The following is a 22,042-nucleotide window of genomic DNA, read 5'->3' on the forward strand; positions in this document are numbered from 1 at the left end:
AGCTGATTTCACCAGAGGAGGAACCAAGTCATTCCTTCCAAGTCACAAACTAGTCTCAACTCAAATCCCAAGTCCTCAAAGAGTTAAAGTCAATGAGATAATTAAGAGACTAATTAAATGATGATTGTGCATTGGTGATGAACACCTGCTGTTATTGGGCGTTACAGAGGATCAGATGCTGATGTTTTATTGGTTAAAATTATGCCACCATCATGGAGATCAGTGTTTGCTTCAGTTGGGCTCTTGACCCTTTACATAATTCAAAGTAATTTGCTTTTTAAACACTTGCGGTTGTGTTATGTAGTAAACATTAACACATTGCTGAATTAAAAGCTTGAAGTAGAAAATTTAATTGCCCTTTTTTCATCTAAAACATTTTAATTAACTTCATGAAGGTGTCTCTCTTTGGTTTGTTAAATTATGTTCAGCAATTTCTGAACTACAAGAAAAGTCCTATTAAACAAATATTATTGTAATGCTTAAATATTGGGGGAAAAAATTGTACAGGCTCGGGATTTTAGACATGAGCACTTATCATATGATCCTCAACAGTGGTTACAATAATTATTCATGCTACAGTGCATAATCAGAGTTTTTACTATGGTGTTACCCAGCATGCACTTCAGCTTGAAGCGTTTTGTTGATTGTCACCATTGTTGAGATTCATATGCTGGGTCATGATGTCTGTGCGTCTTATTAGGAAAAGATTTTGAAAAATGTATATTTATTACATACATTAGGAAATGTATTCATTATAGTGATTAAACCAACGGTTCCACAAGATAGGTTATTTAAAAACTGAACATTTGTTAATAATAAATACATAAAATCGTTTTGGAAATAAACAGGCTGATGCCTAATAATTACTTCATCATGTAAAACCGTCTAGTAATGGTTTTCTGCACAGCACTGATCGCACTGTTTTATAACAGCACATGTACTTTTACAGAGAAATATCTAACATAAGAAACCAAAGGTCAAGAGCCCAACTGAAGCAAACACTGATCTCCATGATGGTGGCATAATTTTAACCAATAAAACATCAGCATCTGATCCTCTGTAACGCCCAATAACAGCAGGTGTTCATCACCAATGCACAATCATCATTTAATTAGTCTCTTAATTATCTCATTGACTTTAACTCTTTGAGGACTTGGGATTTGAGTTGAGACTAGTTTGTGACTTGGAAGGAATGACTTGTTTCCTCCTCTGGTGAAATCAGCTGCTGAGTTCATGGGTGGAGCAAAAATGTGGCAGGACTTTTACTTTCTGACCCCTGGACTCTCCACCTCTGCATTTCTGCCATGTCCTGGTGAGCCTTCGATACCCTTTGATGTTTGGCTAAAGATGTTCAGGAATTATTTATTGGTCGTTAATGCATCTGGAGGTGAATGGCCTGTTGCACGAAAGAAAGCTCTGTTTCTTCATTGTTTGGGCTCGGAAAGTCAGAGATTATTTTTACTTTGCCAAATCAAGGAGAGACGATGGAGGAAGCTATTGAGGTTTTACAAGCATACTTTGTTCCTCGACGGAATGTAATTGCAGAACGGCATGCTTTTAGAAAATGAGCTCAAGTACCTGCACAGCAAAATCTCCAGCAGAGGTGGAGAGTCCAGGGGTCAGAAAGTAAAAGTCCTGCCACATTTTTGCTCCACCCATGAACTCAGCAGCTGATTTCACCAGAGGAGGAAACAAGTCATTCCTTCCAAGTCACAAACTAGTCTCAACTCAAATCCCAAGTCCTCAAAGAGTTAAAGTCAATGAGATAATTAAGAGACTAATTAAATGATGATTGTGCATTGGTGATGAACACCTGCTGTTATTGGGCGTTACAGAGGATCAGATGCTGATGTTTTATTGGTTAAAATTATGCCACCATCATAGAGATCAGTGTTTGCTTCAGTTGGGCTCTTGACCTTTGGTTTCTTATGTTAGATATTTCTCTGTAAAAGTACATGTGCTGTTATAAAACAGTGCAATCAGTGCTGTGCAGAAAACCGTTACTAGACGGTTTTACATAGGGGTGCTCCGATCACGATCGGCCGATCGTTAATGCGCATCTCGTCAGTAAAGCCGGTTCTCTAATCAGCTGTTAATTCCATCAGGTGCGTGATTTCACATAGAGCCGCTGTTACTACACAGAGCCGTTGTTAATAGAGAAAATGCGCCAAAAAACCCTGAAAATGAAGTGGATTTGCGCATCTTCTCTATTAACAACGGCTCTGTGTAGTAACAGCTGCTCTATGTGAAATCTAGGGATGTTCCGATACTAGTCTGGACAAATTCCAAATGGAAGTGATCATCCCTATCCCCTTGAAGTGAGGACTTTGGAGTGAGTGGGGCATGTGCGTGCCATTAAGTAGTCGTTAGGAAAGCACTTTGCTAAGGGAGCGACAAAATGTCCTCATTATCTTCAGCTGGGATGTTCCTGTGACAGCGCAGCATGTGTCCGTCAGCAGATGTCGCTGTTTTACTTTTATAAATGTTTATTTTTTTTATTTTATTTTTATTGTTGTTAGCATAACCGTTGCAAATAAGCATACATTTAATATTTAAATACGTTTTAAAAATATGCTACACTGTAAAACCCGACCAGTAAACTTAACTCAAACCGTTGGAGTAAACAGATTGCCTTGATTTAAACCATGTAAGTTTAAAAACTTTGCATTCAAGTAATTAAGTGATTAACTAAGTGCTGATTGAGAATTAGTGATGAACAGCTGCTGTTAACAAACAGAATCACTGAAGAAAAGAGAAACACAAGAACTACTACAACTGACTTCAGACACAGACTTAGATGAAATCAACTGAAATAAAATACATGAAATCTCTCAAGATCTGATTAAACAACCCCACAAACAGCATCACCAGCTCCACTTATTAATAACCAGACTGACTTTATTTCTGTCAGACGTCTACAGAAGATATTATTGAGAATGAACTAAGGTTTAGATGTTGATTTATTGTTTCATTTGAAGTAACCATGTTAGAGATCAGTGTTTGTATTAGTTGGGCTCTTGACCCTTGATTTCTGTCTTTATGTTTCTCCGGCTGTGTAGTGGAGCCTTCCGAACATCATCTATCCCAGCACTGCAAGTAGAAGCAGGGGAGATGCCTTTAAATCTTAGGAGGTGAAAACTTTCCCTAGCATATTGGGTAAACTTACAAGGGCATGAAAATACACATCCTACAAAACTGGTGTTAGAAAAATGCTGGGAATATGGCTGCTTTGTGAACAGTAGTTTTAGATGGAACAACAATTAAGCGGCAGCTGACATGGGAATCAGTATTATACCTTGCAGCAAAACTTTTAAAATGAGCACAATTCCACCTTGGTTTTTCTGCTATCCTGTAGTTAATTTAGACTATAATCAAGACGGGATTGTATCAAAGTGTACAGCAATACATAGAAGTAATGTATGATGACACAGTACAAATATTTACAGATGCATCCAAAGAACCAGCAGGTAAAACAGGTGTGACGGTATACATTCCTAAATATAAAGTTATAATACAAAAAAGAACCTCAAACCACCTCTCAATCTTCTCTGCAGAGATGATGGCCATCATAATGGCACTACAGTGGGTAGAAGAAGTGAAGCCATATAAATCTGTTATTTGCTCAGACTCTATGTCCTCCCTAACTAGCATCCAGACTGAATAGTCATAGTTGATACACTGCAGATTCAGACTGGGAAATCTGCATGCAGACAGGATCTTTTAGATGAAGTTCATCAGATGATGTTCGGGATAACTCAACAGAAGCTAATATTACAGTTCACTTGGGTTCCAGCGCACACAGGTATTGAGGGCAAATGAGAGGGCAGACAAGTTGGCAAAAGAAGCACTTAAAGCAGAACAAGTAGAAGGACAGGTTCCACTCAGCAAAACAGAATTAAAAACAATAATTAAAGATAGTATTCATAAACTCTGGCAAGATAAATGGGATAAGGGGGAAAAAGGTAGGCATTTATATAGTATTGAACAGAATGTAACAGTTAAAATGATCAGCTAATTTTCACGACAGGAGGAAACCTGAGGTTAGGACATACAGGACTGAACAGCGGCTTACACACAATAGGGAAACATGAGACAGGAATGTGTCCGTAGGCAGTACTCTGAAAAAAGAGAAATATTTAAGAGGGTAACAAAGAACTCTATTACTTTGAGCAACCTGTTGAGTCTACCTGGAACACAGTCTACAACCAAAGCAGTGATAGAGTTTATAAAAGAAACACAATTAGCAAGAAGACTTTAGCCCAATTTTTTTTTTTTTTTTTTTTTTTTTTTTCGGGGGTTTGAGCTGAAGTTGAAGCTGGAGGAGCTGAACACGAAGCGCTAGCTGAAGCTTGTGCTCTGATATCCTTTTTTTTTTTTTTTTTTTTTTTTTTTCATTTATTTATGACTTCCCAATGTGATCACACCTCAATCCAGTAGATGGCGGTAATGCACAAAGATTGCAAACTGCCAATAAAATTCACTGAAGAAGAAGAAGAAGAAGAAGAGAACCGTTAGAGTGTCAGCCATTACAGTATTCTGCGTTTGGCAACAGTCTTTCGGATTTGGAAATGCAGACGTTCTTATTCTTCTTTAGTAGCGTAAACCATTATTAATCAATCAATCTATCACAATCGGTATACCTCTCTTGTTGGAATTTAGATGGTTTTGTTCAGTCGTCGCTGTCTGTCGAGTGGATGGGTGTGGTTCAGAAACGGTCAACCAGAATAATAGTCATCGAAATCTAATTTTGCCGGAATCTTCAACATTATGAAGACCTTATTATTTTTTCTTCAGATTTTTCTTCTAATGTGCGGTAAGTGTGTGATTTCATGTTTTAAAATCAGTTTCAGTTTTACATTTACGTCGAAAATAGTTGTGTTCAGTAAAGATGTTCTTACGTTCTTAAACTTCATTACATTACTAACAAATGTCACATGCGTCCAGACGAATTTGGACATGTTTTCTTACATTATTTGTAATTAGGGGAGAGAATGGGCGGAAGTACCATTTTTCAGATTAAAAAAAAAAAAAGATCAACCATGAGGTTTTTTTTTTTTTTCAGGGTGTCCGCGGGGTCTTAAAACGTATTAAAAGTTGATAAATCAATTTTGAGAAAATTAAGGCCCTTAAAAAGTATTAAAAAGTCGTAAAGCCATTTCCAAGGTATTAAATTTGTAACATCTTTTCATTATGTGTATTTGTGTGAATAGTAGGGTTCTGTGTGGTTTAGAGACGTCATCTGTTATGGCGTTCACTGACTGACTGCACTGCGTGATAGCGCGCTCCCGCTCCGCTGAATTTCTGACGATTATACCGTCCGCTCCCGCTAATATTGTATATAATTTTTCACTCATCAGGGAGCCGCTATCAATATGTGGGATATTTACATCGCTATGAGCGCTGGCAGTCGCAGTTCACTTTCACTTTCGATTGCGCCGTCTGTTCAATGTGGGTTTCATTGTTTTTCCCTTCGGGTTAAAGGTTTTTACATGTGATAAAACTGTGCTAAATGATTTGTGAAGGAGGGCTACTAGAAGGAAGCCTTTGAGCTGTGTTTAGGCTCAATGTGCATAACAGTGACTGTAAAATATATATTTTAGGGATGGAAGTGACATTTTGATTTTTGGTACATGGTCATTGTGCTACTTTGGGCTGTTTTTAAACTGGCACGGGATGCACAGTTAAAATGATGTAATAGTTGTCAAATCATGAAATCATTATTTTACTTTTCATGATCATTCAGAGATTTCAGACAGGATCAGGTACAGTATTGCCAACACACTGTCAAGTCTGTACTAAATCAAGTATCAAGTCATTTTCCCTCCTCAATAAGTTTTGTCAGGTCGTTTTGTTTATTGGTCTAATTCTTCTTTCTTGGGTTGTACTGGGTTAGTCACCCAGTTAATTATCTTGTGCTTTGTTCCCCCCTTCTGAATTATGTTGTACTGATAAGGAGTTATCACAAGGTAAGTCTGTTTGGTTGTGCTATCTTACAAACAGTATGGTAAATGTAAATTAAAGTGTCGCTAATGTAACCAGTTAAAACTTGGAGTGGAGATGAGGTCTTAAAATGTATGGAAAGAGTCTTAAAGAGCCAGTAAGATGAAATTTCTAAGCTTCCTATCACTGTTTATAAGTCCTGTACAACAGGTTTAAATCCATTCAAGGTTAAAAAACATTGTCATTTTGTCAAAATATAATTTTAAAATTACCTAAATTCTCAGAGATCCCCAAACAGTTTGCGTGAAGCTGTTCAAAAGATTTCCTTAAACCCCACCTTTCGGTAGCATACGGTGTTCTGATTGGTCAACTGACATAGTCAGTTTTGATTGGTTATTCCGCACACAACTTCACGGTAAACAATGCGTTAGCATCTTTTTGGGGTGAATTATGTCTTATTCCTCTCATCGCGAAGCAAACAGTAAAATAAAAAACTTGAACAGTCTCGCTGCTTTTTCTTCTGTGTGGGTGTATTCAAGCCGCGCGCTTCAGTTTGAATCTGAATAGCGCGTTCAGCGCGGGGGCGTGGTCACATTAGATATAATGAAGGGAGACATGAAAAACGGACATCGCGTTGTTTTCATATGGATTACTTTATCACAGAATATTTTCGGCAGCACTTGTTTAGTTTTAAAGTAGACATGTCAAGCTTTCTATAGATATCTCTCTCATGTATCTTCGTTGAGTATTCACGGAGTTACACTTCATTTTAATGATGTGTTTGTAAATTAGGATCAGCACAGACAAGGGCTGCAGACAGCACACATACTGATAAGACGCTCGGGAGAAAACAAACGCATATAATCATACTTACAAGTTGTGATTCGGAGATGCTTGTTGGTCCAAATAAAGTTGGTAATAAATGAACCCTCTTTTATGGCCAAACGCTTTGAAAATCCCGCCTTGCAGTCATCAGTGAAATGTTGTGAACACAACAAACGGGATTTGTTGTACTGCTCTGGTATTGTGGTAAAAATTAATTTTAGCCATTGAATCTTCTGATCTTCATTCTTTGGCAGTGAAAATAAAACAAACTTGCCTTTACAATTAAAAACACACTGTCTCCTCGACATGATGCTATCACACCAACCAGAGCGTCTTTGTGGGGGTGGGGCAGGTCAGAGTTCCGTTTCTCCCAAGACGGTAGGCGGAGATTATTATGCAAAGTGTTCCTAGTGACGTACATAGAGATGGGCAAAAGATTTGAAATCTATAACGACTCGTTTCAGCGATTCAGAGTCGACTCCTTACTTTAGAAGCCAATAACTTTATAAATCGTGTACTTATCAGGTTTAATTACTTTGCACATTGTTTACACTGATGGACAGCTACATCATACACTGTAATACAGGTAATTTTTGATTTCCCATCTGTGTGGCTCTTTAAAAAAGGGCTTAAAATGTATTACATTTAACTCCATGATTTCTCTATATACCCTGATGTAGAATGACTACAGTATAGTTTCACTTTGTTCATAGGTTGCACATTGTTTCTTTACTCTGTCTGCCTTTCTGACCCTTACTCCTGACATATTCTGTTGGTTTCATATGACCAGTGGCGGAAATGGCCAGTGGGGGACTTAGGTTGGAAGGGGTGGAGGCAAGAGGGTGATTATATAAGCATTAGGCCTGGGACGGTATTGAATTTTTCTTACCGCGGTTGAAAAGCAATAAATTCACGCGGTATTGCGGTAAACCGCAACCCGCAAACCCCCCACCCCCCACCGCACCCCACCACCGTGATCGATGGACTTTCACTTTCGCACAAACATGGGAGACAATTGAATATAAGGAACAGGTTTATTTCACTTTTTTTTTTCATTTAGAACATGAACATTTAGAACAGAAATGGAATGATGTCTGAAATAAAAATTCTGCAAAACGAAATAATAGGCGAGGTTACCCTAGCCTTCATATTTTTTGGGGGCGATATCAGATCTGATCGCAATTCACAACAGGGATCTGAAGATAAAGCATCATAAAGACAAACAAACACATTTTTATTTATCGTATTGATCAGTAATAGATATTAATTTGCATGTTTATTTTCCATATTTTTACTTTCAGATTAGGCTACAGTCATCGTCATCAAACAATCACTTAAACTATAACGACTTTTGCGCACACAGTGGCTAAGGCAATTGAGCATAAGGAACACGTTTATTTAACATTTATTATTTCACATTTAGAATAAGAACATTTAGAACAGAAATTATGTCTGAAAAAAAAGTGCTGGCAAAACGAAAGGCACTATGGTTTACATCCCAGCCTTCATATTTTTTGCTAGAAAAACTAGCATGTTCACTTTGTCAGGTTTAAGGGAGGCCCTGAAAGACGTAACAACGGCACAGCACTGAACACACAATCTGAGGGAATGCTTGTAGCGCAAATGGTCATATATTTCGGGCTACTTTGGAAAGCAGAGGGAATCGGACACTATTGTCCCGCCACCAGACAAGAGGGTCCAGGGCTTCCTCCTGCAAATACCTTCTGATCTCTGTGTCTACACGAATTCTCTTGGGGGTCGGAGTAGATGTTTTTTCTTTTTTTTTCCCCAAGTAAGTCAGCCAGATTTGTTTTTTTGGGAGGGTTGGGTGCACTTGCTCCCTTTCCATCACCGTCATCACGCTGCTCTTCGGGGATATTCATCATCTCCTCCATGAGCTCATCCTTCACCTCGTCAGAAATGTCAATGTCCTTAAACCTAGGGTCGACAAACGCGGTCTTTGCCAATAGCTGTTGAGTTGAGGGTGCACTGTATTTTTCCATCAAAACGGCAGACATTTTTTCTTTCAGGTTGCGCGTCAATTGGGTGTCCTCCTCAGTGGGGAGCAGCAGATCCTCGGTGACTAGCTGCAGAACCGGCAACATTTTTCAGGGCTGCATTCACCGATTCCATGACCTCCATGTCCTGCCACGTCGGAATTAGGTGTTGTGTGCGCCGGTCATCCAAAACCCTCCAAATGGCAGGGCCTTGTTCAAGAATGCGCGCAATCATTTTTGCTTTGTTCCCCACCTGGTGGGGCAATCCTGTGAACAAATTAAAACACATTTAGGATAGACTTTGCTTTAACATTATTTAAATTTACATATTTTTATATTACTTATATTGTATAATATACTAATTATATTTAATGATTTATATTTTATATTACATATTTGTACATGTTTAGCTATATTAATATTCATATAGATATTACGTGTGCGCTTTTTTGTCTCAGTGGTTAATGAAGGCTATTTAACGAAGGCATATAGAGTAATATAAATATGTAGACATATAGGCTAAATTAATATAAATATTTAAAAATCTATAATATATATAAATATTATTTATATTATATATTTTTACATATTTATATTTATTTAGCCTATATCTCGTGTGCGCTTTGGTCTCAGTGTGGTTCAAGGCTATAATTTAACGAATGCTATTTGTGTCGCTGCTGCTCACAATATTGTGGTTGTTTTTTACTTATAAATAAGATAAATATAAATAATATTTATAAATAAGATAAATATAAATAATATTTATAAGTTTAAAAAAAACAATGATGGTATTGTGAGCAGCGACACTTTGTTAAATTAAATAGCATTCGTTAAATTATAGCCTTGAACCACACTGAGACCAAAGCGCACACGGGATATAGGCTAAGTTAATATAAATATGTAAAAATATATAATATAAATAATATTTATATATATTATAGATTTTTACATTTATTAATTTATAGGCCTATGTCTCGTGTGCGCTTTGGTCTCAGTGTGGTACAAGGCTATAATTTAACGAATGCTATTTAATTTAACAAAGTGTCACACACTGCCGTGATTGTAAGCCTGGATATCTTTTTCGATGGCCTTTTAATGAAAAGGGAATTTCAGAATCACATACTTAAATGTTTAATTGCCTACAATAGATTATTTATTGATTATATTGAATTAAATCTCGCAGGCCTAGCCTATTTGTAGTCAATCTTTCCCAAAACAGAGTTGGAAGAGAGTTCAAACTTACCAGTACTAAGGAGTGCTGAAGCAGGTCCAGCTCAGTTTGTTCTTTCTGAAGCCGTTGTTTCTTTTGCCAGCTATGGGAGAAAGCGTTCACAAGCATTCGACACAAACCCATGGCCCGGGCAGTGCGTTCTTTTTCTGCGCTCATGGAGTTAGTGACGGCTAAATGGAGGTTGTGGCCAAAGCTTGGTAGCCAGCCCATCCAAGTTTTCTCACCGCAGCCACAGTGTTTGCTCCGTTATCACTAGTGACACAAGCCAACCTCTTCTCATCCAGAGACCATTCTTTAAGAGCTGATCGCAGAGCCTCGGAGAGGTTATCACTTGTGTGACTTTCTGGCATGAAGGATGTCTCCAAACACCTTGACTCCAGCTCCCAGTTGGTGTTCAGGTAATGAATTGTCATGCTCATATAGGGCATCATATTAACGCTTGACCACATATCTGTTGTGATAGAAAAATGGTCAGCGTCCTTTAACTCGCGTGTCAAACTGTCCTTCATTTTCATATACTTCTCTGGTACTGCCTTTTTTGAAAAGTATTTTCTGTCAGGGGGGACATATTGTTTGTCGAAGGCCTGTAGCATCGCCTTAAAGGCTGGCTTCTCGACTAAGTTAAATGGCAACTTTTCCTCCACTAGGAGGCGAGTCACACTATCCGTCAGGGTTCGCCACTGATGGCTGTCACGTTTGTACTTAGTCCCTTTAGCAAACGAGTCAGCGATGCCCAGCTGTCGTCCCTGGCCTGAGGTTGCGGGCCGATCTTCAGACGAAGCACTTGTGGTGCTCCCAAGGGCATTGATGATGGATGATGGGATGATGGATTCGAAGATGCGTCCTCAGGTTGGACGTATTTGAACGTGATACCGGAATCTTTTTGTAGCAAATTCTACAAATGGGCTCATTAAAATTGCCTGGAAGTCCTTTTTCATCAGGTTCAAAGCCAAAATGTGCCCATATTGGCGACGTGACATTTGGCTTTGCCACCAAGTTAGCCCTCTCTGCCATGTTTCGATGGAATAGCAGCTTAAATGCGCAATTGTCGGCTGCGCAACCACGTGAGAGATTTGTGTTAAGCAGAATAAGCACGTGCAATTAAAAACTGAGGTCCTGCTTTTTTGGCTGTCTCATGAGTCATCCGCCTGTATTTTATGCTTTAGTAAAATGAAATGAAATTCAATATATAGGCTACGAGACATTACACAGGTACTCTAGGCCTAATAGTCAATACAAATGGAATGCTATTAGCCTATTAGAGGTGCATAGATACATTTTTTTAATCTAGATTAATCTCACTGTAATCTTGGAATGAATCTAGATTAAAATGGCTCGTTTGACTTCTGCTGAAGGCATTCAGATGTGCAGGCCAATGTTTTTTTTTTATATATATATATATATATATATTTTTTTTTTTTTTGTGCGGTGATGACGGTTACAGGTTTAGACCCGCGGTAGGCATCACGTGACTGCGGTAATGCGGTAACCGTCCCAGGCCTACCCAGAAGCGCTAAACACTCCTGCAGTGTGTGTGTGTGTGTGTGTGTGTTTCATTCATCCTCGTAGCCGGAGCGCGCTCTCGCGCAGAAAGTCATATCAGGAAACTCCTAATATGGGCAACAGCGTCCAGCTATCGCTGTATGAAAACAGTTGTTTTGACAGAAGAACTGAAACTTTTGGAAACACGAAGACATTAATATACGATTGCGACAATATGGTTTTTCAAGTAATCTCCAGCAGGTGATAAATACAGTATGAACAAAACAGTGCTAATTGACATAGATTTATTACAGTATAGAAACTATTCTGCCTTATTATGTGATAAGTGTTTGTAGTGTATATATATATATATATATATATATATATATATATATATATATATATACATATAAAAAATATTATTATTTGTTATTGTCAAGCAGTTATAGATTTCTAAACCAATTAAAAGCTAGAAATTAGAGAATAATTAAAGTTGCCTATAATATCCACTACCAGTCAGGTCTCTTCTGTTCACCAAGCCTGCATTTATTTGATCCAAAGTACAGCAAAACAGTAAACTGAAATATTTTTACTAGACTATTTAAAATAACTGTTTTCTATTTGAATATATTTCAAAATGTTATTTATTGAGATTTTAAAGGGACTGTAAGTAGGAATTACTCCCATCTAGGGGTGAAATTGTATTTTGCATTCAAACTAATTTTGCTCTCCAGCGCCTCGCTTTTTCAAATGCGCGTTGCATCTACGGTAGGCGATATGTACCAAAAAGCTTTAACAGGATGTCTTCTAATAGCACTTCGTCGAGTTTTCCTTCAGGTGAACAGGTGTGTTATTTCAAAGAAACTGCAACATGAAAACTAACAAACGAATGTTACAGTATGAATTACTGACTGTGGAAAACATGAAATATTGTAATTAGTAGTTATGTCTTCTTTATTCGTTATATTTTCTGAATTATGTGCATTGTTAGATATCATCATCAGATGATTCAACAATAGGGAGAGGAAGAGGTAGAGGTAGAGGTAGAGGGAGAGGACAGAGAGGCAGTGGATCAGTGGGATCTAGGTGAGGAGGTGGACGAGGAAGAGGAGGAGAGCGAGAGTCAATACCACGACGACAAAGATGCCCGGCAGCTACGAGAGACGATCTTGATAGAATTGAAAGTTTACAAAGGCAGAGAAGAGAAGCAACCGAGGTTTGTACAATTTATGTCTAGCAATAGCAATGAATTTTCATTGTCTGTACAGTTAATGTTCGTCTATCTATATAATAACAACCAAGCAAAGAAAAAATATTATAATATAGATTGTAACACTGACTTACCTGTCGAGAAGAAAACAGGCCACTTCAGCGTCTCTTTCGAAATCTTTATCCAGCATTAGCTCTTTCCACCTAGAAAAAGCTTCCCCGACATTAACTCTTGTTTTTCTGTAATCTACGGTCACGTTTCCTTTTACGTTCTATTTTTGACTGTTTTGGCGACGATGTTTTCTTCTCCTGTGGCGCGGCATATGTATGGTCCATAATAAGAATGTAATCCAGACTTTTAAACTTGCCGGTGCAGTTTCAAGCGCCTCTCACTGCTCTGCACCTGCGTTTCTGGCTCTGACCGAAAACGCGTTGTGGAAACGCGTTGGCTTAGTACTTTTTGTCCCTCTCTGCTAGGGCTGGGCGATATATCGAACGATATGATCATGCGCATCTAATCAGTAAAGCTGCTTCCGTGATCACCGCTAAAATCTCCATCACCTGCTTATAATTGGAGTGGCGTTTAATAGACAGAGCCGTAGATCGCTGACAAGCCACGCCATATCGCGTTCATTATCGCAGGCGATAATGAACGCGATATGGCGTGGCTTGTCAGCGATCTACGGCTCTGTCTATCAGAGGTGGGACTTTCAAGTCACAAGCAAGTCTTCAAGTCATATTCAAGTCCTCAAAGGGTTAAAGCTAAAGAGATAATTAAGTGACTAATTAAATGATGATTGTGCATTAGTGATGAACACCTGCTGTCAACAATCAACATCACTGAAATAAAGAGAAACACAAGAACTACAACTGAATTTAGCCACAGCCTTCAACTGAAAAAAAAGTAAACGAAAAAAAACAAACACTATGTCACCATAATTGTGGTCAAGGTTTGCTTTAAGTAGTCTTGACCCTTTTACTAATTCAAACCAATTTGATTCAAAACAATGGCAATATTGTTTTCGCAACAAACATGTATGCATTGCTGAGTCGAACCTTGCAGTAACAGATGATCTTATGTGTTTTCTGATTATAACTCACGATGACTGAACATCATGAAATGGTGTTTATCTTTGGATAGTAGACTGACACTCAGCTATTACTGAACTGAAGTAAAAAAAAAAAATCTAAATGTGAAAAGACACAAAAGGAGACAATCAGTTCAGGTTTTTAGACAAACACACTTATCACACGATCCTCAACAGGGGTGACAATTTTTCATACTGCAGTGCATGACGGGAGTTTTTACTAAGGTTTTACCCAGCATGCAACATTTTGTTGATTGTCACCACTGTTGAGAGTCATATGCTGGTTCTTGATGTCTGTGTGTGTCTACAGAGTATAGTTTTTCAAATTCTGTATGCACTTAGTAGAGTGTAGTTTTACTGGTTTGATTATGCTAAACTTAAATAGAGCTAATGTTAACTTGATTGTAATCTGACCACCTATCACATACAGATTAATTTCTTCTCGCTGCTTTACAGCACCACATGCAATGCTACATAAAGAGATCTAACATGACAGTCAAGGGTCAAGAGCCCCACTAAAGCAAACACTGATCTCCATTATGGTTGCATCACTTTAACCAATAAAACATCAACATCTGATCCTCTGTAATTCTCAAGAACAACAGGTGTTCATCATTAATGCACAATCATCATTTAATTAGTCACTTAATTATCTCATTAACTTTAACCCTTTGAGGACTTGGGATATGACTTGAAGACTTGCTTGTGACTTGAAAGTCCCACCTCTGGTAAAAGCTGAATGTCAGTCAACAATCCAAAGAAGACTATCTCATGATGTCCAAGTCAACATGAGTTATAAGCAGAAAAAGCATAAGATCATCTGTCACTACAAGGTTAGATTCAGCAATGCATACATGTTTGTTGCAAAAACAATGTTGAAGTTGTTTTGAATCAAATTGCTTTGAATTAGTAAAAGGGTCAAGAGACTACCTAAAGCAAACCCTAACCACAATTATGGTGGCATAGTGTTTTTTTTTTTTTTTTTTTTCAGTTGAAGGCTGTGGCTAAATGCAGTTGTAGTTCTTGTGTTTCTCTTTACTTCAGTGATGTTGATTGTTAACAGCAGAAGTTCATCACTAATGCACAATCATCATTTAATTAGTCACTTAATTATCTCATTAACTTTAACCCTTTGAGGATTTGGATATGACTTGAAGACTTGCTTGTGACTTGAAAGTCCCACCTCTGCTGTCTATTAAATGCCACTCCAATTATAAGCAGGTGATGGAGATTTTAGCGGTGATCACGGGAGCAGCTTTACTGATTAGATGCGCATGATCATATCGTTAGATATATCGCCCAGCCCTACTCTCTGCTATTATAGTTTTGCAAGATGGCGGAACTACATGGAAGCCTCCGTCGACCTACCCGTCCCATGTATATAAAGATAATAAATTCTTCATTTACGAGGATTAGTTTAAACATTGGCATAGGTATTTGTACACCATTGAGGGCATATTTATGAATAAAAATATTGATTTTAGATAATAAAATACCTAAAAAGTTACTTATTGTCCCTTTAAAGCTTGCTAAATAAAAGTATTAATTTCTATAATTTCTTTTCCAAAAAATATTTTTGAATGATATACTGTATAAAGTTGCAAAGGCTTTTTATTTCACATAAATGCTGATCTTTGGATCCTTCTATTCATCAAAGAATGCTGAATTTTTTTTACTCATGTTTTAAATAATGATAATCATCAAATCAGCATATTAGAATGATTTGATTTCTTAAGGATGTGACACTGGAGTAATGATGCTGAACATTCACCTTTGATCACAGGAATAAATTCAATTTTAAAATATTTTCAAATAGAAAATAGTTATTTTAAATAGTAAAAACTTTAAAAACTTTTGTTGTATTTTGGATCAAATAAATGCAGGCTTGGTGAGCAGAAGAGACTTCTTTAAAAACATTAAAAATCTTACTCTTCAAAAACTGTTGACTGGTAGACTATAGATTACAGAAATGTTCTATTGTAATGTTTTATATTATATTGTAGTGTGTGTGTATGTATGTATGTATGTATATATATATATATATATATATATATATATATATATATATATATATATATACACACACACAGGGCTCCAAACAAAAAAATCGAGTAAGGAGCTATTGGCTCCTATAAGAAAAGAACTTAGGTGCCAAATGATTTTTTTAGGTGCCACAGAATAAACATGTTTTATGTGTTTTATTTAAATTATTTATTTTAAATTTTAGCTTTTTAATCATACTGATGTGTTTATGTCTCATCTTTTCTTGACTTTATCAGCATTTTAATCCATCTTGTAGATGACCTTGGAATGAAGGTTCACTTAAAGTGGGAGCTAAATGTCTTTTCCAACTTGAAATATACAGTCATGCGTTGTTTATTACACAAAATCTGTACCAATATCATGGACCATAAGCATCACTTGGCCTCTGAGTATAGTTTGGGGTCCTCCTCAATGCATCCTGTAAATGTTGTCATACTCTCTTAAAAATAAAGGTGCTTCATGATACCATAGAAGAACCTTTTTTAAATGGTTTCATAAATAACCTTTAACATTTGAAGACAATAACAGATTATGAAAAGGTCAGAAAGAGATTGTTCTTCAAAGAGCCTTTGACTGAATGGTTCATTGTGGAACCAAAATTGTTCTGTGAAGAACCTTTTAAGCTCCTTTATTTTTAAGAGTGCATGTCTTTCACACTTTCAGTCTGTTTTTCTTAATTAGTAAAATTAAATTTTATAGGAGGAGTTGAATCATGTAGACAACAGGTTAAGTAAAAATATAAAAATTCAATAGCTCATAAATATAGCAAAATGCTCCTCTTTATAGTTATTTTTCTAGCTGACTGATGAGCTTATGGACACCGAAAGGTTACTGAGGTTAATATTACGTTGCAATGTTTACAAGCTTTACATGTTTTCTGCAGTTTGAAAGTGTTGTACTGTAGAATCTCTTATAAAATAGCCTACCTTTTGATGTTAATTCATGTTCATTATGTACTCTAGTAGTAATGAGCAAGGTATGATAGGTTCACGTGCGGCTTGAACTGAGGCACTACTCGCGATCACGCCTGTCTTTTGTGCGCTCCAGTTCGTTATTTCAAATGTAGGCGCGCGGAATGCGTGCGTGCTCATAATGGAAGCGACGCGCTCGTTTTTTTCCAGGCGCGCCCGCACCGCATCGAGTTAAAAACATCTCAACTTTTCAGAATCCTGCATGCGCACCGCAGGTCATGTGACAAGAACCAACCAATCAGCTTCATCCTTTCCAGTACCAACGTTGAAAGCTCAGCCAAGATGAAGGAACAGCTGATCATAGCTGTATATGGATAGCCAGTTTTAAATAAATTTAGTAACAGAGCTACTGCAGGCGATTTTTAGTGCTGCAAATCCATTTATCCTTTGTTGAAATTTACGCGTCTTCATGGAGAGAGCAGGTCATGGTTGCTTAGCAATGGCAGACGTCTCAGGAGCGCAAGAGCCCGAAGGCTTTTGGAAAAAAATCAGAAAGCGGCGCGACTAGCGTTTTCCATGCGTTTTTAGGCGCGATATGTGAACGGCCCCGTAAAGAGCACCAAAACTGTATTTATTGTTTGAATTTTGTTATGAATTTGGAATAATTTTAAAGCTGATACTTTGTAAATTAAAAAGTAACAAAGCACAAAGCTTTTTGCGATTACTGGACGGCAAGTGCACTTCATATAATGAAGTTCATGCATTAACAGAACACAGCATGGACTAAGATCTTGTTAAGAAGAAGCCTTATGATTATAAACGAGAACTGTTAACGATATTGCCAATATCCACACAGATGACAGCTTTACCTGTTGTAGTTTGTTCAAGTAATGAACGAAATAGACGCTGTTTTTCTGCACTTTCTCTTCAAGTCTCCATCATTTCTCTCTCGCGCGCGTTTATCAGGTGTGTTTCAGCGCTGCTGCGCGGCAGATGAGGGCTGTTTAAAACTCTTTTTCCCCACTAAAACTTCTATGCGCATTCTCTAAATGCGTGAACATAACAAAAGATATGAATGCAAAACAATCAGGAAAAAAGGCATTACATGCAATTTTTTAAGAGATAACATGTAAATACATATGCCTAGTCGCCAGTGGCGACCTCAGCAAAAACTTCACTCGCATTTTAATATTTAAAATATTTCGCAGTTTGGAGCCCTGTATATATATCATTTCTGTCCCCCTCACTTCTGAAAAGATGGCTACGCCCCTGATTAAATCTTTTGTATAATTACAAAAAAAAAAAAATTGTAATAAAAAAGCCATCCATCATGCAAATAATTCTTAAACATTTCCCTCAAATTCACAGATTTTTCTGTAATTTTGAAATTGACAGAATTTACAGTAATTGAGAAAAAAAATCCTGAATCTGATCTGGGGCTGTTTATTTTTTAGTAACCTAAGCTACCCACGTATAAGAGGTGACAAAAAGAAATAATGAATATAGAATAAAGTTACGTTTTTTTGTATAAAAGCAGTGTTTCTGCTTTTACATTATATTTGTTCCGTCATATTATATTCATAAAAGAAAATATCTGTGAGCATCAAAGTTGGGAAAGACTTTAAAAATATTTTTATTAACAATGAAATGCATATAAACCATATTACAATTATTAGCCAGATATCACCATTCAGAAACACTTAACATCCTTGATTACAGAATCAGACGATCCAGTAAGCTTTATGTACTTTCTGTGATGTTGGTACTGCACTTCAAACAGCATACGGTCAATGTTTTGCTTCAAAACAAAAAGAGACAAGTTTAAAAAAGCATTTTTATATTAAACTGGGCATATAAATTAAAAAAGATGTGGAACCCTGTCTTTGTATCAGAAACTGATGATTAATGCTTAGGGGTGTAACGGTACACAAAATTCATGGTTCGTTTTGTACCTCTGTTTTTAAGTGACAGTTCAGTGCAATTTCAGACAGTTAGGGGAAAATTTTAAAGTGTAAAATGTATTTTCTTTTAAAATTTAAATTAATAAAAATTAAGAGTTCACATATATTCAATATGAGACAGTATAAACCATCATTTTATTTATCAAAACAAACATAAACAGGATTGTAAGTCTTACCTGTGGCTTTATCTTGCTCTGATTTGAGAAAAGACCATAACTGTGTTTCAAGTGCGGTGTTTCAAATGGCCAACAACATGACGACTGAAGTGTCCCATAAGTAAAATAGAACAGACCACTATCCTCCCACCATTCCTTTTAATAAGTACATTTGATTTAATATTAGACAAGACTACCCTCAGTTGCTATTTGTTTGCTAACATTATCAGCAGTGTTATTGAGTTTAGTCTCTGAGAAACTGTTTCTGTTTGTTCTTCAGGTGTGTTTGGTGCAGATGAAGTGAAGACTGTGTCAGTGATGGAGGGAGAATCTGTCACTCTGAACCCTGATCTCACTCAAATACAGGGAGTTAATGAGATACTGTGGAGGTTTGGAGGTTCCACCATCGCTAAAAAAGATGGAAATGATATCGTATATGAAGATGTTAAGGGATTCAAAGACAGACTTCAGCTGGATAATCAGACTGGATCTCTCACCATCACAAACGTCAGAATCAATCACTCTGGACTTTATAAAGCAGAAATCAGGCACAACAGTGGAACTTTATATCCGAAATTCAGTCTAACTGTCTATGGTGAGGATATTATTATTTTTGAATAAGATGTTTTGAAGTTTCTTGTTGTTTGACTAAATTGATACTTAAAGTGCAGCCAGCAAATATATATAGAAGTATTATAAAATTGTAGTTTCACAGCTGTGATTGGTCCACAGGTGATCACATGACTGATATTCAGCATGATGTGGAGTGTGATACTGTTTGAATACTAGAGTTTTAGAAATAAATTCACATTGAGTGATATTTTACTCATAATTGTCACCTACCGATTGAAGCAGGGATGAGGTAAATTATATAAGTGCAAATTATATAAGTGTGTTTTTATTAAACACAGAGCCAAAAAACACTCATGGTGCAAGAAAAGAGCAAATAGGGTAATGCAAGGAGAGCAGACCACGAACTGACAGAAACACAGAGCTTTAATACTCAACCAATCCAATAACTGAAATGAGACACAGATCACACAACTCTATTAATCAGAGCAAAATCTTATAAAACACTGAAACAGACAGAGGAAACTGATCTAGAAACAGTGGAAACAAAATCACAATCAAACACAAACACAGAAGACAAGTTCATACAAACACATGGCCAGATATTTTTAGTTTCCACTGGTATTAATATTGAAATTATTCAAAGCAGGATCAATTATTGTATAGAATTAAAAATAGTAATTCTATCTGATGAACACAGATAAGTGCAGTGATTCATAGTGAAATGTTCCTGTGCTGTTACATGAAATAAGACGATTCATTAAAATAACTTGTTCATCTCAAACAGAATACTTTTATTAATCTACATATGCCTTGTTTTGGCAAACCTTCATCTACAGTGAAGACAGACAGCAGCTTTGTTTAACTCAAGTAATCACTGAATGTTAATGCTTCTTTCTGAAGTCTGTTTTCATCAAAACTGGCAAAATAATCTGTGACAATATAAGTCCATCAGTTTGAGTGTGTGAGCGCGTCAGTAAGTGTTTCTGCTTCCTGCCATCAATCTTAGTATTGGTCTGTGCTGATCATTAACTTTATTGTGCACTTGTGTATTTGCCCCTCTTTAACCTGTATAGGGAGAAAACTGAATCAACAAACGCGTGTGTGTGTGTATATGTTTTAAATAATTAATAAATAAATAAAAAAATTATTCATTTAAGAGAAAATTAAATACAGTACTTAAATTAGATTTATACCATAAACAATGTAATATATGGCTCATGAATGCCTTGTGTAGTAACATAATATGTAACTGGCTGTAAAACATCATATTTTAGTTCCAGTAACACTGTTTCAAGTTTAATCTCTGTCTCTGAATATATACCCTACAGAGTCTCCATCTGTTATTGCTCAGACTGAAGCTGAATTGAAGAGTGTGTCAGTGACGGAGGGAGATCCTGTCACTCTTGATGTTCCTCAAATACAAGGAGATGAGCTGATAGTGTGGAGGTTTGGGGATGAAGGAAAACTCATAGCTAAAGCTGATATAGAGGCCAAGAGTTTATCATTATATGATGAAACTGATGAGAGATTCAGAGACAGACTGAAACTGGATCAGACTGGATCTCTGACCATCACAAACACCAGAATCACAGACACTGGAGAATATAAAGTGAAGATCAGCAGCAACAAACAGACTTCATACAAGAGATTCATTGTTACTGTCAGTGAGTAACTCAAGACTGAATTTAATGATTATTTATCAGATGTCCGTAAATAATTGTGTTAGCTAAAACTGTTTCTCTCTTACATTACTGACACCTGAATATATCTGTATAAATCCTGATTATTGTTAGGCTTATAATGACATTGTTAACATTTAATTAGTTGAATCTTCATCATTGTTTAAATGTTTATATGTAATTATCACAATCAGTAACATTAAGATCTGCTAACCAAATTTACACTCTGGTTAGATAGTGCTGATGTTTGTAGTGTTAGTTATATATCAGACACACATTCACACTAATGTCTGTCTCTCTTTATCATTACAGTACCTGGTCTCTCTGATGGTGCTAAAGCATTGATTGTTATTGGTGTTCTTCTGCTGCTGGCTGCAGCTGCTGCTGGTGTGATTTACTACTACCGTCGCCCCATTAACACTAATCTACCAAGCCAAACATGTAAGTATTACAGTTGATACAGCAAGAGAGAAAACATTGAGATTTATTGTGGTTCAGTAGAGTTTAAATATATAAGATGATTTTTCAGTCAACATTTCTGATTTTTTCAAATTCTTGTATCTGCTTGTAATTGATGCTGTAATTAATGTAGTGTGTGATTGAGCAGAATTACATAAATATACTAATTACTGAATCAGTCTCTTTAAAATGCTGAATTTAAGATGTTTTTGATGATCTGTTTTGTGGTTCAATAGAGTTTAAATGTATAATATGATTTTTCAGTCAACATTTCTACTCGAACTACCCGTCTCATTAATATTCACGTTAAGTTTTAGATGGAAATCTCAAAATCTAAAATCCACAGATCTATTAGTTTTGTAATGTACTAGTTTTGTTTCATGTGTAAAATCCCAGTATTTCAGTGATATTGGACATTAAGGGGAACATTCTTTTCAGCATTTTATTGTTACCATAGTTACAACCATAGACTTCCTATACCCACCACCT

The 22,042-nt window shown here is 36.7% G+C and overlaps 1 protein-coding gene across 1 annotated transcript; it reads left to right on the plus strand.

The window, feature by feature from the left end:
• The first annotated feature begins 4,488 nt into the window (after window positions 1-4,488).
• Window positions 4,489-21,711, plus strand: LOC113101121 (uncharacterized). The gene is made up of 4 exons (XM_026265585.1): window positions 4,489-4,813; window positions 19,123-19,437; window positions 20,744-21,079; window positions 21,407-21,711. Exons 1-4 carry the CDS (start codon window positions 4,768-4,770, stop codon window positions 21,550-21,552), a joined length of 843 nt encoding a protein of 280 aa, XP_026121370.1. The 5' UTR covers window positions 4,489-4,767; the 3' UTR covers window positions 21,553-21,711.
• The last annotated feature ends 331 nt before the right edge of the window (window positions 21,712-22,042 follow it).

The sequence above is a fragment of the Carassius auratus genome, unplaced genomic scaffold (genome assembly GCF_003368295.1).
Source record: "Carassius auratus strain Wakin unplaced genomic scaffold, ASM336829v1 scaf_tig00217546, whole genome shotgun sequence".
Taxonomy (NCBI): domain Eukaryota; kingdom Metazoa; phylum Chordata; class Actinopteri; order Cypriniformes; family Cyprinidae; genus Carassius; species Carassius auratus.

Excerpts from the sequence above, each read along its gene's own strand:
- LOC113101121 (XM_026265585.1), top strand. The coding sequence starts at position 4,768 with ATGAAGACCTTATTATTTTTTCTTCAGATTTTTCTTCTAATGTGCG. Across the intron at positions 19,438-20,743 it reads ATTCAGTCTAACTGTCTATG|AGTCTCCATCTGTTATTGCT; the intron begins GTGAGGATATTA and ends TATACCCTACAG. Across the intron at positions 21,080-21,406 it reads GAGATTCATTGTTACTGTCA|TACCTGGTCTCTCTGATGGT; the intron begins GTGAGTAACTCA and ends TTATCATTACAG.